Source organism: Perognathus longimembris, chromosome 5 (assembly GCF_023159225.1).
Source record: "Perognathus longimembris pacificus isolate PPM17 chromosome 5, ASM2315922v1, whole genome shotgun sequence".
Taxonomy (NCBI): Eukaryota; Metazoa; Chordata; class Mammalia; order Rodentia; family Heteromyidae; genus Perognathus; species Perognathus longimembris.
The window spans coordinates 50,760,397-50,778,240 of NC_063165.1; the positions used below are offsets into that span (position 1 = coordinate 50,760,397).

A 17,844-nucleotide genomic window follows, 5' to 3' on the forward strand; every position below is an offset into this window, starting at 1 on the left:
AATGGAATAAACATAGCCTCTTAAACTACTGGTGCTGGGAGAACTGGGCAGCCATATGCAGAAAACTCAAAGTAGACCCAAGCCTATCACCATGCACCAAGATCAACTCAAAATGGATCAAAGACCTCAATATCAAACCTGAATCCTTGAAACTACTGAAGGACAAAGTAGGAAAGACACTAGAACTTATAGGCACAGGAAGGAACTTCCTGAATATAGTCCCAGGGGCACAACAAATAGGTGAGAGACTCGACAAATGGGACTACTACAAATTAAAAAGTTTCTGCACAGCTAAGGACATAGCCACCAAAATAGAAAGACAGCCAACCATATGGAAAACAAAAACAAAAACAAAAAAAAATCCCGAACAACAACCACTTTCCTGTTCCTCTTTTCCTCTTCCTCAAAAGCTACTCAGTGCAAATCCAATAAATGTGAAAAGGTTGGTGTCTGTACACCAGGCAAGGAGAGGTGCTAGTGTGAGGAGAGTGATCACATAGGGGTGGGAGAGTTACAAAGGATTGAGGGAACAGGGTCACACCAAAATAGAAAACCTACTGAGCATATCGACTATGGGATTTCTTGCTTTTGGCAAATGGATGCATTATATATATATATATAAAAAATAGAAATGAACCCTGTGCTCTTGGACCAGAATCAATACTATCAATGTAAACTCATGATTATACATGTACACATGCAGACATACATTCCTGGCTCTGTTCTCCAAAAGTTGAGGAACAGCTATAGCTCAGTGGTGATGTAGCACCCAGATTGCAGTCCCTAAATACACTAAACAAGATTGGAGCTTCTTGGAGAAATGGCAGATTGCAGGGCTGGGTTGCAGGGCTGGGACAGAAAAAGTACAAGATAAGCCTCAAGTATCTTATGCCAGCAAATAAGGGAATGTTAAAAAAAAATGATGAGACTATGCCCAAAGGAGCAGGACAAGCTAACTAAATTCACTAACTAAATAATACTAGACACTATGTTGAAAATGAAGTATACAATTTGTGGGTGGGGAAAGGAGAGAAAAACTGGGAGTAAGGGAAAGGATGACATTGTCCAAAAAGAAATATACTCATGACCTGTCTGTACATTACCTTCATAACAACACTAATTTTTAAAAAATTAACTAAATAAGAAGTCCATTTAGTTCTTGCAATTTATTCTTCAGTCTCACAATCAATCTCTTCTCAGACATCTGTTAGCAGGTAAGGAATGTTCACTGACTGCATGGACCTAAGTTAACTATTTCCTGTATCTTGATTAGTTCTTAAGGCACACAGTCTCTAAGTATCAAATGTTTGTTTGTTTGTTTTGTTTTTGTTGCCAGTCCTGGGGCGTGGACTCAGGGCCTAAGCACTGTCCCTGGCTTCTTTTTGCTCAAGGCTAGCATTCTACCTCTTGAGTCACAGAGCCACTCCCAGCTTTTTTCTATATATGTGGTGCTGAGGAATCGAACCCAGGGCTTCATGTATACGAGGCGAGCACTTTACCACTAGGCCATATTCCCAGCCCCTCTAAGGATCAGATGTATATATAAGATAACTAAAAAAAAAAATAATTTGCCCCTTCAAATGTCTAATTTCAGGAGTGTGTGTGTATGTGTGTTATAGTGGATAAATTTGGGGCTTTGTGTGTATAGGCATGTGCTTTACCACTGTACGATGTCTTCAAGAAAAACATTATTATGAATCAGCAGTTGTTTTACTAATTTTTTTTTTTTTTTGGCCAGTCCTGGGGCTTGGACTCAGGGCCTGAGCAATGTCCCTGGCTTCTTAATGCTCAAGGCTAGCACTCTGCCACCTGAGCCCCTGCGCCACTTCTGGCCATTTTCTATATATGTGGTGCTGGGGAATCGAACCCAGGACTTCATGTATAGGAGGCAAGCACTCTTGCCACTAGGCCATATTCCCAGCTGTTTTACTAATTTTTATAACTGATGCTTTCTTCAGATCTTTTGAAATAAAAATGTACATTTTTCCCACTACAAAGTAATATCTGTTCAAGAACAAAGTTACATATTTACCACTATTTCCTTAGGAGATATGCCTAGAAGTAAAATTATAATAGAACTGAATTAATGTATTGCAGTTAGGTTTATTTTTAAATAAAAGTTCCAAGGCAGTTTGTCTCAAAGAAATGACAGTATTTGGAAGTGGAGCTGTGGCTCAAAGTGATAGAGTACTAGTCTTGAGCTCAGGGGCAGCACCTAGGTCCTGAGTTCAAGCCCCATTACCCACCCCTCCCCCCACAAAAAAAAGAAAGAAAGAAATGACAGTATTTTCATTGCACTCAAATAATCCAAGCAAGTTAATCAGTCAACTACTGAAAATACAGAGACTGTAATTTAATAGATAAGAACCATGAGAGAAAAGTATACATTTGATATAGTTACAATAAGCATGTGACTTACCTGGTAGCATCCACTCCCCCAGTCTGGGTAGCTCAGCTTTCTCTCACACCTTTCCATGACAAATGCTGATTTCTGAATTAGACAAACTGAATGAGGTCCATACTTCTCAGCACCATAGTTTTTCAAAATTTCTGAAGCAAACCAGAAAAGTCTCCTGAAAAACTGACTTTAGAGCCAGGTATTGGGTGGCTTACGCCTGTAATCCTTACTACTCAACTCAGAAGGCTGAGATCTGAACACCACAGTTCAGTTAGAAGCTAACCTTACAGGAAAGTCTATAACTCTTACCTCCAATTAACTAGCAAGAAAAAAAAAAGCCAGAAGCCGAGCTGTGGCTCAGGTGGTAGAGCACTAGCCTTGAGCAAAAAAGCTCAGGAATGATGCCCAGGCCCTGAGGTTAAGTCCCAGGACAGACAGAGAGAGACACACACACACACACACAGCACACACACAGCACACACACACGCAAACTCATTTTGACTGTAAAGAATAAGAATAAGAAATTTAATCATTCTGTTTTTGTGGTTAAGATTGGCTTTAGGGGACAAGGCAGTGGCGAGACAATGAGTTGCCTCAAAATCAAACTAGAGCTGGCCGCTGGTGGCTCACATTGCTGAGCTCTGAGAATGGAGATTTGAAGCCAGCCCAAGCAGGAAAGTCTGAGATTCTTTTTTTGCCTATTAGGGGGCTTGAACTAAGGAGCTTGAGCTCTGTTCCTGAGCTCTTTTGTTCAAGGCTAGCACTCAACAACTTTGAGCCACAGCTCTACTTCTGGTTTTTTGGTGATTAATTGGAGAAAAGTCCCACGTACTTTTTCTGACCTAGCAGGCTTTAAATTTCAATCCTCAGATCTCAGCCTCTTGAGTAGCTGGAATTATAGGTGTGAGCCACCAGTGCCCAGTTGTCTGAGATTCTTATCTCCACAATTAATCACCACAAGGTAGAAGTGGCTCAAGTGGAAGAAAGTCAGCCCTGTGGGGGAGGAAAAGCCGGAGAAAATGGGGAGGGTAACAATGTTTAACAAGAATTATTGAAACTGTAAGCACTCTGTATATCAGTTTGACAATAAAAAAAAGAAAAAAGAAATAAGAACAAATAAGAATTATACTCATTTCTTACTTATTAACTATAACGCCCTGTGTACATCACCTTTACAATTAATAAAGAAAAAAAACAGCCAGCTTTAAGCAAAAAAGCTAATAAACATGAGAGCAAAACCCTGAGTTCAAGCCCCAGTGCTGGCAACCAAAAAAGTTAAAAATAGATAATAAAATAATACCCAAGGAAGTGAAGCTGTGGCTCAAGTGGCAGAGTGCTAACTTTGAGCAGAACATTTCAGGGGCAACTCTCGGGCTTTAAGTTCAAGCCCCATGACCTTGCCCTTTCCTCTAACCCCCACAAAAAAAAGAAAAACAAATCAAACTTGATTAATGAAAATTTTTAAAAAAAGTTAAGATAAGCTGGGCACCAGTGTTCATGCTTGCAGTCCTAGCTACATAGGAGGCTATTATCTGAGGATCGCAGCTAGAGGCCAGGCCAGGCGGAAAGTCTATGAGACTCTTATCTCCAATGAACTACCAAAAAAAGGTGGAAGTGGAGCTGTGGCTCAAGTGCTAGACTGCTAGCCTTGAGCAAAACAGAAGCTCAGGGACAGTGCCCAGGCCCAGAGTTCAAGCCCCAGGACTTGCACAGGAAAGAAAAAACAAAACCTCTCAGAATAGGATTCTAATATCAAGTTGAGGTTTTAGTAAAGGCAATTAGCATACCAGGAATAAGAGAACAAAACTGGACTCAAAACATCTAGGTTAGATATATAGAGGAACAGCACTATGAACCACTAGATGATTAAATACCAGAAATAAGAATTACCTTTAGGACTGGGAATATGGTCTAGTGGTAAAGTGCTTGCCTCGTATACATGACACCGTGGGTTCGACTCCTCAGCACTACATATATAGAAAAAGCTGGAAGTGACTCTGTGGCTCAAGTGGTAGAGTGCTAGCCTTGAGCAAAAAGAAGCCAGGAACAGTGTTCAGGCCCTGAATTCAAGCTCCAGGACTGGCAAAAAAACAAAAGAATTACCTTTAGCAGTAGCCTAAGTAAGAAACTCCCTACAGGTAACTCAAGGCAGAATAAGGCCAAATGATTTCTATAATGAAGGATTTTTCGGGGTATTGAAATTTTTGCCAAAGTTTCTGTTTTCAACCATGCCAGTCCCTGGACACTGATGTATAACATGCTGGTGTAGTTCATACTAAGTGTACACCTACAGAGGTGTGGAGTGGAATGAGCAACCTAAGTAACTACTAGACAGAGATGAAGAAACAAAGCTTTTAAACCTAGCAATAACGTGTTATCTTTATATTCCATACAAGTTTCATTTTTTTCAAAGCAGACAGTTCAACTCACCCATTTCGAAACAGTATAAAGACATATCAGTTTTGAAAAAAATTGGTATTGAGTAAGAAAGCACAGTGGTAAGCATGCACAACAGAACTAAACAAATTACAATCTCATGACCAAAACCTGCCCCAACACCCTTTTCATTGGCGTGTGTGTGTGTGTGTGTGTGTGTGTGTGTGTGTGTGTGTGTCCTGGGGCTTGAACACAGGGCCTAGGTACTGCCCTTGAGCTTTTTGCTGTAGGCTAGTGCTCTACTACTTTGAGCCAAAGTTCTACTTCTGGGTTTTTGCTGGTTAATTGGAGATAAGAATAATGGACTTTCCTGCCCAAGCTGGCTTTGAGCCACAATCCTCAGCTGTTAGCTTCCTGAGTAGCAAGGGTTGCAGGTATAAGCCATGGGCTCCAGGCTTCCATGTTCTTTATAGCTCTCCTCATGCTGGTTTTTTTTTTTTTTTTTTTTTTGTCTGTTTGTTTTTGCTGGTCCTGGAGCTTGAACTGAGGGCCTGAGCACCAGTTCCTGGCTTCTTTTTGCTCAAGGTTAGCACTCTACCACTTGAGCCACAGCGCTACTTCCGGCTTTTTTTCCCATATATGTGAGGAATTGAAACCCAGGGCTTCATGTATACAAGGTGAGCACTTTACCAGGCCACATTCCCAGCCCCAATGTCCTCATGCTGTGTAGGTAGAGTGGAGTTGTCACTGCACAGACTGCAGGATGTGCAAGACCAAAATAACACATTTTGTCCTTATAAGACAATATTTGCTGACTCCAGCTCTAGAAGAGTAATGTGGTATTTTGGGCAAATCAGTCATGAACACATTTGTGCATTTCCCTTGCTTTAACATGGGACTGCTGAACAGTTATATCATTAGTGTTTAGGTCATCCTGAGTTCATGTCACATGACTGACAAAAATGAGGGGAGGGAAGAAGAGGAGAAGGGACGGGATGGGAAGGGAGGGAAGAGGAGAGGAGAGGAGAGGAGAAGAGAGGAGAGGAAAAGAAAGTTATTTATAAATTATGACACTTCCCAAGAGAGGAAAAAGTAGGTTACTGAAGGAGTTTCTCATTAAAAAACAAAAACAAAAAAACAAAAACCTCTGCATGGAGAACCTTGTACCAATGCCAGTTAACTGTACTACCTGTTATCTGTTCACTAGCCAGTGAAATACATGTTTCCTATGTCTCTCATAAAAGTTTTAGAAAAATGAAAAAATAAATCATGAAAGTGCTTTAAAAGTAAAAAGAGACATGAAATGTAAGGAATAGCTAATGAAGCCTTATGTGCATACATATCTGTTAACTAATGGCCCAAATTCTTTGCAAGTGTCAGACAGTTCTGAGCACTTACAATATTAAGTTTATTTAATCCTCAGAATAACTCTAGGATAGAAATTGTTACTATACATGCGGTGAAGGGTTTTGTTTTTTTTTTTTTGTCTTTTACTGTATACTAGTGTTTGAACTCAGGGCTTTCCTTTCACTTAGCTTCTTTCTTAGAAAGTATTCTACTACCAGTCCAGCATGTTCCTGGCTATCTGGAAATGGACTCTCACAAACATTTTTGCACAGGCTAGTCTAGAACCTTGATTCTCTAGATCTTAACCTCCTGAGTAGATTATAGATGTGAGCCACCAGGACTTAGCTCAGAAAAAAAATAAAATTAAGTAATTTCTGATAGATGTTCCATCCAAGTTTCATTTTTTCAAAGCAGACAGTTCAACTCACCCATTTTGAAACAGTATAAAGACATATCAGTTTTGAAAAAAATTGGTATTGAGTAAGAAAGAATGAAGAGAACTCTATATTTCTTTAGCAAAATCTTTAAAAAGTACAGTGGTAAGCATGCACAACAGAGCTAAACAAATTACAATCTCATGACCAAAACCTGCCCCAACACCCTTTTCATTGTCATGTTCTCTGTGTGTGTGTGTGTGTGTGTGTGTTACTGGAATTACAAAACAAAATCTCAGTACAAATGACTCCAAGGACTGTGCCCTTAACCTCTATTTTGCATTGTTGATACATTTTTTTTTAAACCAGGTCTGGGGCTTGAATTCAGTGCCTAGACATTGTCCCTGAACTTTTTCACTCAAGGCAAACATTCTACCACTTGAGCCACAGCTCTACTTCCAGCCTTTTGGTGACTAACTGGAGATAAAAGTTGTAAGGACTGGGCTGGGGATATGGCCTAGTGGCAAGAGAGCTTGCCTTGTATACATGAGGCCCTGGGTTCGATTCCCCAGCACCACATATACAGAAAACGGCCAGAAGTGGCGCTGTGGCTCAAGTGGCAGAGTGTTAGCCTTGAGCAAAAAGGAAGCCAGGGACAGTGCTCAGGCCCTGAGTCCAAGGCCCAGGACTGGCCAAAAAAAAAAAAAAAAGTTGTAAGGACTTGGGCTGGGGATATAGCCTAGTGGCAAGAGCCCTGGGTTCAATTCCCCAGCACCACATATACAGAAAATGGCCAGAAGTGGCGCTGTGACTCAAGTGGCAGAGTGCTAGCCTTGAGCAAAAAGAAGCCAGGGACAGTGCTCAGGCCCTGAGTCCAAGGCCCAGGACTGGCAAAAAAAAAAAAAAGGTTGTAAGGACTTTCCTGCTGGGGCTGGCTTCAAACCCCAATGTTCAGATCTCAGCCTTCTTAGTAGCTAGGAGTAGAGACATGAGCCACTGGCATTTGGCAGGTAGTTATATGAGCTTATTACACACATGCACATCATTTCACTAGACCACTAACCTGGTTGATTTTCCAGTATTCTACAGTCGGAGCTGCGCTGGTATTCACCACTAAAATGCCAACTAAATTCCTGGCTGAAAGGGCAATAGTCAGCAATTTCTACTGACCCACCATAGTAAGGCAAATCTTCTGTAGGTATTCCACTGAGTTCATCAAAATACTGCAAAAAAAAGGAAGATAGAAAAGTAAGAATTATTCTGTATAAGAACCAAGTCCATAGGCAATGTATAGCAATCATCTCAGGGCTTGTTTTGCTCAAGACTAGCACTCTAGGGGCTGGGAATATGGTCTAGTGGCAAGAGTGCTTGCCTTGTATACATGAAGCCCTGGGTTCGATTCCCCGGCACCACACATATAGAAAATGGCCAGAAGTGGCACTGTGGCTCAAGTGGCAGAGTGCTAGCCTTGAGCAAAAAGAAGCCGGGACAGTGCTCAGGCCCTGAGTCCAAGGCCCAGGACTGGCAAAAAACAAACAAACAAACAAACAAAAAAACCCAAAAAGACTAGCACTCTACCACTTGAGTCACAGTTCCACTTTAGGCTTTTTTGGTAGTTTATTGGCGATCAGAGTCTTATGGGTTGGGTGCCAGTGGCTCATGACTGTAATCCTAGCTTCTCAGAAAGCTGAGATCTGAGGATCGCAGTTCAAAGCCAGCCCAGGCAGGAAAGTCCATGAGACTCTTATCTCTAATAAACTACTTTTAAAAAGCCAGAGATGGGGGTGGGGGGAATGAGGGAGGAGGTAACAAACAGTACAAGAAATGTACCCAAGGCCTAACATATGAAACTGTAACCTCTCTGAACATCACTCTGACAATAAATAAGAAAGAAAGAAAGAAAAAAAAAAAAAGCCAGAGGTGGCACTATGGCTCAAGTGGTCAAGTGGTAGAGCATTAGCCTTGAGCATAGACAGGCTCAGAGACAGAGCCCAGGCCCTGAGTTCAAGCCCCAGGACCAGTCCAAAAAAAAAAAAAGTCTCATTACAGTTGCCTCACACCTGTAATCCTAGCTAGCTACTCAGGCGGATGACATCTGAACACTGAGGTTTGAAGCCAGCACTGGCAGGAAAGTCCATGAAACTCTTATCTTCAATTAATCAGAAAAAAGCAAGAAGTGGAGCTACTCAAGTGGAAGAGTGCCAGTCCTGAGCAAAAAAGCTAAGGGACAACACCCAGACCCTGACTTCAAGACACAAGACTGGCACCAAAAACAAATATTCTAAATAGTTTCTTTGATTATCACAAGCATAATTGCTATAAATTAGTGCTGTATACATTTACAAACTGAAGATAATTTACTCCCTTAATTCAAGATGGAGATTACTTTAAAAAACTGTACTTCAAACAAGTGTTACCTGGTAGTCTGGTGGTAATGGTTTCGGGAACTTCTGTAGATTACACACAGCCACTGCTCTCTGGTCCTGTCTGCAGGTTAACTGCAGTGGGTTACTTCTGAGTGTGTCACAGTAAGGGCTGAGCATCTGCCTCCTGCACACAGAGAGAAGCACCTGCTATCAACTATTTCTTATGCCAAAGTTTACTGAGTGAGGTCTGTACATCTTGGTATCCAACTTTGAAGAAAATACTACAAGTTCATTATATAGCTTATCTTTTCAATTACAATTTTAATAATTTACAGTAAAACTTTGAATTTGTTTTCACAGGGTAAAAGGAAATGTTTACTGTGGATATGGAAGGTAATGCTAGATGAATTCTAACAATATTGTACTGTTATAAATAAAATCCTATTCATCCTTTTCTCTGTTTTTGCCAGTAAAATCTGCTTGTGTAATCCAGCATGTGTAAGGTTCTGTGTTCTGTGTAACTACTCCTGAGCTGTTTTTACTCAAGGCTAGCACTCTACCACTTTCAGCCACAGCTCTACTTCTGGTTTCTGGGTGGTTAATTGGAAATCTGCAAATCTGCTTTGTACTTGGGTTGTTTTGGTTTCTGGGGCTTGAACTCAAGGCCTGAGCTTTTTTGTGCATGGCTGGTGCTCTACTACTTGAGCAATAACTCCACTTTTGGCTTCTTTCTGGCAGTTAACTGGAGATTACAGTTTCAAAGATTTTCTTGCCCAGGCTGGCTTCAAATCGCAACCTTCATATCTTAGCCTCCTGAGTAGCTAGGATTACAGGCATGAGCCATTGCTGCCCAGTTTGTTTTGTGTTTTGTTTTTTCTCTCCCTGCCCCCAAGTCATGGGGCTTGAACTCAGGGACTGGGTACTTCCCCTGCGCTGTTTTTACTCAAGGCTAGCACTCTACCACTTTCAGTCACAGCTCTACTTCTGGTTTTTGGGTGGTTAATTAGAAATAAGAGTCTCAGACTTTCCTGCCTGGGCTGACTTTGAACAGTGATCCTCAGATCTCAGCCTCCTTAGTAGCTCCGATTACAGTATGAGTAAGTAGTGCATGGCTTGTTTTGTGTTTTTAAGGCCAGTGAATGAATTTCCATATTGAGACCTAAAAATCAAATTATTCTTTTTTTTTTTTTTTTTTTTTTTGCCAGTCCTGGACTCAGGGCCTGAGCACTGTCCCCAGCTTCTTCTTGCCCAAGGCTAGCACTCTGCCACTTGAACCACAGCGCCACTTCTGGCCGTTTTCTATATATGTGGTGCTGGGGAATCAAACCCAGGGCTTCATGTATATGAGGCAAGCACTCTTGCCACTATTCCCAGCCCCTCAAATTATTCTTACTTACAGAAAGAATCTCAGAAAGAGATGGTGTAATGTCTCCTGTGCCTGGCAACTACAAAGAGTGAAACTTTTTTCTATGCCCTAAAATATTATAAAGAATTTTAAAATGGTATAAGGAACCTCAATGAAAGCTGTTGATCTACAAGGGATGGGGAGAGACAGGGAAGAGGAAGCAATGGAGAGGGTTATTCTAAAGAATAAGATATATACTGGTCTGAAACCCTTTGGTACAATTAATGCACACCTAAAAGAAAGGGAAAAAAAGAACAACAGGGATGTAAAACATGTTTGAATGGGAAGGGGGACACCTGTGGGAATGGGAAGGCTAAGGAAGAGGGTGAATGCATGTATGAAAATAGAATGATGGAACCTGCTGAAATTGTTTTAAGAAGGGAAAAGGGAAAGATTTATAGAGGTATATTGGGATGCATTGCATGCCTGTGTAGAAATGTCACAAAGAAACCATCCTTTTGCAACTGATGTGTGCTAGTTAAAAATTTTTTTTAGGGCTGGGGATATGGCCTAGTGGCAAGAGTGCTTGCCTCATATACATGAGGCCCTGGGTTCAATTCCCCAGCACCACATATACAGAAAATGGCCAGAAGTGGCGCTGTGGCTCAAGTGGCAGAGTGCTGGCCTTGAGCAAAAAGAAGCCAGGGACAGTGCTCAAGCCCCGAGTCCAAGACCCAGGACTGGCAAAAAAAAAAAAAAAAAAAAAAAAAATTTTTAACTATTTGTTTACCTGAAAATATTCACAATACAATTCTGTCTTAATTGGAGAACAAGATAATAGATTCTAAGGGCCAAGGATGGGTGAATTAGGAAGGAAATAAGGTATGTCTACTGAAGGGCAACATGAAGAATCCTTGTCAAGGAAAAGTTTTGAGCCAGGTGCTAGTGGCTCACACCTATAACCCTAACTACTCAGGAATTGATCTCAGCTTCGAAGTTCAAAGCTAGCTAGAACAAACAAATCCAAGAGCCTTTAGCCAAAAAGCCAAGCAAGTATGTAAGGCCCAGTTCAAGCCCCACCCGACTGGTGTATGCACATGTACATAGACACATTTTAAATTGACTATGCCACTGTTTATATCCTGATTTGATATTGTATGATAATTTTGCAAGATTTTATCTATCAGGAAAATGAAATAATGAGTAAATGCAATTTTCATATTTGTTTTGAGATTGTAAAAAATAAGACTCTTTAAAATTGTATGGAAGCCAGGAACTGGTGCTTCACGCCTATAATCCTAGCTACTGAGGAAGTTGAGATCTGAGGATCACAGTTCAAAGCCAGCCCAGGTAAGAAAGTCCATGAGACTCTAATCTTCAATTAACCACCCAGAAACCAGAAGTGGAGGGCTGGGAATGTGGCTTAGAGGTAGAGTGCTTGCATAGCATGCACGAAGCCCTGGGTTCCATTCCTGAGTACCACATAAACAGAAAAAGCCGGAAGTGGCGCTGTGGCTCAAGAGGTAGAGTGCTAGCCTTGAGCAAAAAGAAGCCAGGGGACAGTGCTCAGGCCCTGAGTCCAAGCCCCAGGACTGGCAACAAAAACAAACAAACAGGGCTGGGGATATGGCCTAGTGGCAAGAGTGCTTGCCTTGTGTACATGAGGCCCTGGGTTCAATTCCCCAGCACCACATATACAGAAAATGGCCAGAAGTGGTACTGTGGCTCAAGTGGCAGAGTACTAGCCTTGAGCAAAAAGAAGCCAGGGACAGTGCTCAGGCCCTGAGTCCAAGCCCCAGGACTGGCCAAAAAACAAACAAACAAACAGAAATCAGAATTGGAGCTGAGACTCAAAATGGTGGAGTGCTAGCCTTTAGCAACAAAACTCTGGGACAGCACCCAGGTCCTGAGTTCAAGCCCCACCACTCACACAAAAAAAAGGTATAGCTACTCTATGTGCATTTATATGAATAAATTCCAAACATGAACCTTCTGTATTTTATTTTTTTGTTTTGGGGGGCTGGGGTATGAACTCAGGGCTAACTACCCAAGCTTATTATGGTATGCATCCAGTTTTGAGAGCCCCTATTCTTTTTTTTTTTTTCTTTTTAAAGGCCAGTCCTGAGGCTTGGACTCAGGGCCTGAGCACTGTCCCTGGCTTTTTTTTTTTTTGCTCAAGGCTAGCACTCTGCCACTTGAGCCACAGCGCCACTTCTGGCCATTTTCTGTATTTGTGGTGCTGGGGAATTGAACCCAGGGCTTCATGTATATGAGGCAAGCACTCTTGCCACTTAGGCCATATCCCCAGCCCTGAGAGCCCCTATTCTAAAATATGTTTGTTTTCAGTTCTGGGGTGAACACAGAACCTTACACATGCTAGGCAAGCACTTTACCCCTGAGCTACATTAATTCAGTCAGTATTGGGATTTGAACTCAAGGCCTCATACTCTAACTTGTCTTTTTTGCTCAAGGCTGTGTTCTACCATTTGACCCATGCCTCCACTTATGGCATTTTGCTAGCTAAGTGGAGACAGAATCTCTCACATTTGTCTGTTTATGCTGGGTATGGATCTCCATCCTTATATCTTAGTCTCCCAAGTCGCTAGGATTACAGGCATGAGCCACAGGCCTCTTACTTCCAGGGTGCTTTTTGCTAATTTATTTGTTTTGTTTTTGTTGGTCACTGGGCTTGAACTCTGGTCCTGGGTGCTGTCTCTGAGCTCTTCAGCTTAAGGTTAGTGCTCTACCACTTTGAGCCATAGCACCACTTCCAGTTTTCTGGTGGTTAACTGGAGGTAAGAATCTCATGGACTTTCCTGCCTGTGCTGCCTTTGAACTGTGATCCTCAGGTTCAGCCTTCTGAGTAGCGAGGATTACAGGCATGAGCCACTGGCGCCCAGTTCCGGTGTGCTTTTTTGATAGGGAATTCACATTTGCATGTATAGTTATGTGTGTGTTCTCTGAAGAAAACATTAAGAATGGTAAGAGTATGTAAAACTTTTGCATAAATAAATGTTTGTGGTTCTGGCACCACACTGTGGGGCTTTTAGTATATGATTAAGCTTGAGGGACTTATTATGTTATTACTATAAAGTACTAGTAGAAAGGCTTCTATACATTTTGAAATTCAGTTGCTCAAACCATATTTTGAAAATAGTTGGCATTTGTCTTAGGATAATAAACAAAATCAGAAATAAATGGTGTAATCAAAGACACTATGAGGAAAAGCATTCTTACTTTTGTCTCTGCTGATCAATCCAGAACTTACAGCTCTTCCTGACAAAGTCACAGCCCATTCCTCGGCCCCAGTCTAACTTCTCAGCCATGCTGTAATTCGCTTTGTACCAGCTGTGGAATAATTCAAAAAGAGCATGTTTCATGACCATCTGATAAAAGGCAATCGGGGAACTGTTAGGAAACTCAACAGTGAGCACATGAATGAGCATGTGAAGTTGGGCTTCAAGGGCCATGGCCACCAGGAGCATTTCCAGGGTTGGTGCTATAGAGGACTGCTGCCAGGGAGTCCAGTGTGAAAGGGCGTTTGTATTTGGAAAACAAAACCTGTTCCATTGCAACTTTCAAAACTGACAGAAGTCACAGAGTAGCACGAGGTTATGATAGGAGACACGAGAAATGAGGACTACGATGAGGAAAGAATGAGGGGGAAAAGCTATGGTTTCTTGTTCTTCTGGCTTTGAATTTGTGACATGTCATCCACAGAAGCCCCTTTGTGACGGAAAATTACGTCATTAGTGTAAAACAAACACAATGTCTAATACATTTGACATATTCTAATTTCAGTACGAAAACAAAGTACTGGTTTAGTCTCCTAATGAAAGGCAATGAACCTCCAACCTCCTTCTGTCAGTTTTTCCTTCTTTATTCTTTTTTTTTTTTTTTTTTGTATTTTGGTTGTGTGGCTTGAACTCAGGGCCTGGGGGCTGACCTGGAATTTTTTTACTCAAGGCTAGTGCTCTACCACTTGAGCCACAGTGCTACTTCCAGTTTTCTGGTGGTTAATTGGAGACAAGTCTCATGGAGTCTCATGGACTTTCCTGCCCAGGCGAGCTGTGAACTGTGATCCTCAAATCTCAGCCTCCTGAGTAGCTAATGGATTATAGGTATAAGATACTGGTGCCTGGCTTTCTTCTTTACTCTTAAGGAAAAGATTAGCTTGCAAAAGTTATGAAGCTATGAACTACAGGCATGGCTCAAGTGGTAGAGTTACAGCCAAACAAGAAAATTCAGAGTGAGGAAGATGGCACCGCCACAGTAGGGAGGCACCCCAACTCGCTCCAACTGAATAGTGAGCTGGGAACTCCAGCACCCAACACCCCATCAAGAACCCAGCAAAACGAGCAGCCAGAAGCAATAGAGAAACACAGGAAACGAAAAAGAACAAAAAAAGAAGAGCCTATAACCTGCACAGAGCCGGAAAATCTCCAGGGTACCCTCCCCCCACCCGTCGACCCTGGCCCGAACAGGGCCAGGCTGGGAAAGGGGGCCTGGCGAACAATAAACCAACTGCCGAAAAGTCAAGCCAGGAGCACAGAGTCCAGACAGCAGGACTCCACGGAACCCAGGGGGAGCGCGGACCTATCGAGACAGGCGGTGGCGACGGGAAGTTTGGGACCTCACGGCCGGGATCAGACATGAGCGGTGGGGGAACCAAGCGGTGCAGGAGGAGAGAGCCAGGGCCGCCACCACCAAACGACCGCCCAGCGCCCCATGCCCGAAGGGCCAACAGCAGCGCGGGACACACACACACACAATCCAGGACCAGTAAGTTCCCCATTATCCCCTTCCCCAACGGGAGACCAGCTATCAGAGACCCAAACCCTACAAAGAAGCTAGAACTCCCTCCCTCCCCCTCCCCACCCCGAGGGAACAAAGAACCGCCAAATCAGGCCACAAAAGGTCCCTTCAGACTCTGGGAGGACACTGGAGGTAACAGGGGAGGGGCGGGGCAGCACCAAGGCAGCAGAGGAGCCTGAACCGGCTGCACCAGTGCTCCCCCCTTCCCAACAGGGAAAGTCACAGGCGCACTGGTGGCCAATACCAGCCCAGCAGGGACACCTGGGCCCGATCACACGCCCCCCTCCCAGCAGAGGCGCAGTCCATGGGCGCTAAATCGCGCCCGGACAATTGACCCCACTGGGGCCAACACATACCGCCCCCCACAGCAAACTCGCGGGAGGGCACAAACACAGCCCAACAACCCGGGGCTCGCTCTGGTAGACGTACCCCGCACAGGTGGGCAGGGCCCCCCTGCGGCAGCACTCGCTCTGATAGGCGCACCAGCACAAGAGGGCAGAGACCCACAGCGGTAGCGCCCACTCAGTTTGGCCCATTTCGCAAAAGTGGGTGGGCCGCCCCTCAACAACACCGGCCCCGGAGCAATCCACACAGGAGGGTGAACTGCCTGAGAGGTGAGCTCCTCTGACCAAGATACAGAATGGGGAAAAAAGAACCAAAGAAGAGAAAAGACTCCACAGCACGCTGAATCAGTGACCAGCAAACCCCCACCAGGGGTACGCTAGGGTCAGCACAACACAGGGGCAGGACACTATACCGCAGAGAAAGACACTGAACCTACCCACCCCCAAGTGCAGGGAGGGTGACCACCCCGGCAACAACCGAGACGGTCATGCTCACCCATTGGGCAGTAAGGTTCAACAGCCAAACTCAAACCAAGAGCCAGGACACAAGTCTCCCACTGACGGACCGGCAGGAACCAGCACAAAACCAAACCACGGAAGCCACCCACAGATCTCCAGATGTGCAAACCACAAAGAAATATAACACAGTTCATCAAAGGGCAAGCCAACTCGCCAGCTCCAAAAAGCAGCACGACTGAAGAGGAGATGGAGAATAAAAAAATCAACCGAGGCTATGTTAGCAGAAATGATGGAAAGTCTCAGAAACAAAATCAGAAAACAATTCCAGGACTTTAGGGTGGAAGTCTTGAAGGACATCCAGGAAGCCAAGAAAGAAATGGAAGCAAAAATGGATACAGTGCAAACCTCCCTTAGTGAAGACCTTAACATCCTGAGAAGTGAAATGCATGAAAAAATAGATTTAAAATACAACTCTTTAAAGGAAGAAAGTTCCACCATCAGAGCTGATCTGGTAACCATAAATAGCTCTCTGACATCCATAAACTCCGCAATTGAATCCACAGCACAAAGAATTGACCATATGGAATCCAGAATCTCTCTCTTGGACGATGATGCAGCCGATAAGAACCAGAAAATTACCACACTCCAAGAAACGGTGAAGCTCCAGGGCAGACTAATCCAGGAGCTAGTGGACAAAGACAAGAGATATAATCTGCGCATAAATGGAATACAAGAAGGAGCCCCATACCAGAGCAGAGGGCTTCAACATATTTTCAATAAAGTGATTGCAGAAAACTTCCCCAAACTCACAAGGTAACTGAAGCCTATATGACACCCTGGCAGACCAGACCCCAGAAAAGCTACGCCAAGGCACATAATATTCAAGACTTCAGATCTCAGGAATTAAGAGCAAATTTTGAATGCAGCCAAAGCGAAGAGAGAAATCTATTACAATGGGAAGAGGATTTGAATAACAGCAGACCTCTCCACACAAACCTACCACGCGCGAAGAGAATGGAAGAACACCATCCAAGTTCTACAGGCCAACAATATGCAACCTAGGATTAAATATCCAGTGAAAATGGAGTTCACATTCAAAGGGAAAACCAGATCTTTCCATAGCAAAGAGGATGTAAGGGAATATGTAAATAAAAAAACCAGGGCTGGGGATATAGCCTAGTGGCAAGAGTGCCTGCCTCGGATACACGAGGCCCTAGGTTCGATTCCCCAGCATCACATATACAGAAAACGGCCAGAAGCGGCGCTGTGGCTCAAGTGGCAGAGTGCTAGTCTTGAGCGGGAAGAAGCCAGGGACAGTGCTCAGGCCCTGAGTCCAAGCCCCAGGACTGGCCAAAAAACAAAAAAAAAACAAAAAAAACCAGCCATACAGCGAATTCTAAGAGAGGAATCCCACCCAACAGAGATCATACAGGACACACAGACCGAAAGAGAAACAGAACAAGCAGCTCACTAAAGACAAGGAAAAAAAAAAGAGGTAAAAACAGCCCAACAAGAAAATGGAAGGAGAAAAAACACTCTTATCCTTGATTTCTTTGAATATAAATGGTATAAACTCTCCGATAAAGAGGAGCAGACTGGCAGAATGGATCCACAAACAAAAAGTTGCCATCTGTTGTCTACAAGAGACCCACCTTACAGCAAGGGACAAAAACAGGCTCGGAATGAAAGGATGGAGCAAGATCTTCCACGCAAACACACCTACCAAAACGGCAGGTGTAGCCATTCTGATCTCAGACAAGCTGGACTTCTCATTAAAATCAACTCAAAAAGACAAAGAGGTCACTACATTTTAATACAAGGAAAAATGCAGAATCAAGACATCACAGTGATAAATGTATACACACCGAACCAAAGAGGCCCTACATATGTCAATCAAATTCTCACAGAATTACAGAACAAGATAGTCGCGAACACAATCATAGTGGGAGACTTAAATACCCCACTCTCCCCAAGAGACAGATCCAACCTAAGTAACACCATATCCCAAAAGGGTCTGACA

The 17,844-nt window shown here is 43.3% G+C and overlaps 1 protein-coding gene across 4 annotated transcripts in view; it reads right to left on the reverse strand.

Moving 5' to 3' along the window:
- The window catches only part of Lmln (leishmanolysin like peptidase), an 82,086-nt gene that overhangs the window by 13,530 nt on the left and 50,712 nt on the right, over nucleotides 1–17,844 (reverse strand). For all 4 annotated transcript variants that reach the window (XR_007211021.1, XM_048346851.1, XM_048346850.1 and 1 more), the window contains 4 exons: nucleotides 13,444–13,554; nucleotides 8,913–9,045; nucleotides 7,559–7,718; nucleotides 2,420–2,550 (listed from right to left, as the gene is read on the reverse strand). Coding sequence is in view for 3 of the 4 variants with exons in the window: in XM_048346851.1 (XP_048202808.1) it covers nucleotides 2,420–2,550; nucleotides 7,559–7,718; nucleotides 8,913–9,045; nucleotides 13,444–13,554 (535 nt within the window). In the remaining variant the exon portion in view is untranslated. The remainder of the gene's footprint in view (nucleotides 1–2,419; nucleotides 2,551–7,558; nucleotides 7,719–8,912; nucleotides 9,046–13,443; nucleotides 13,555–17,844) is intronic.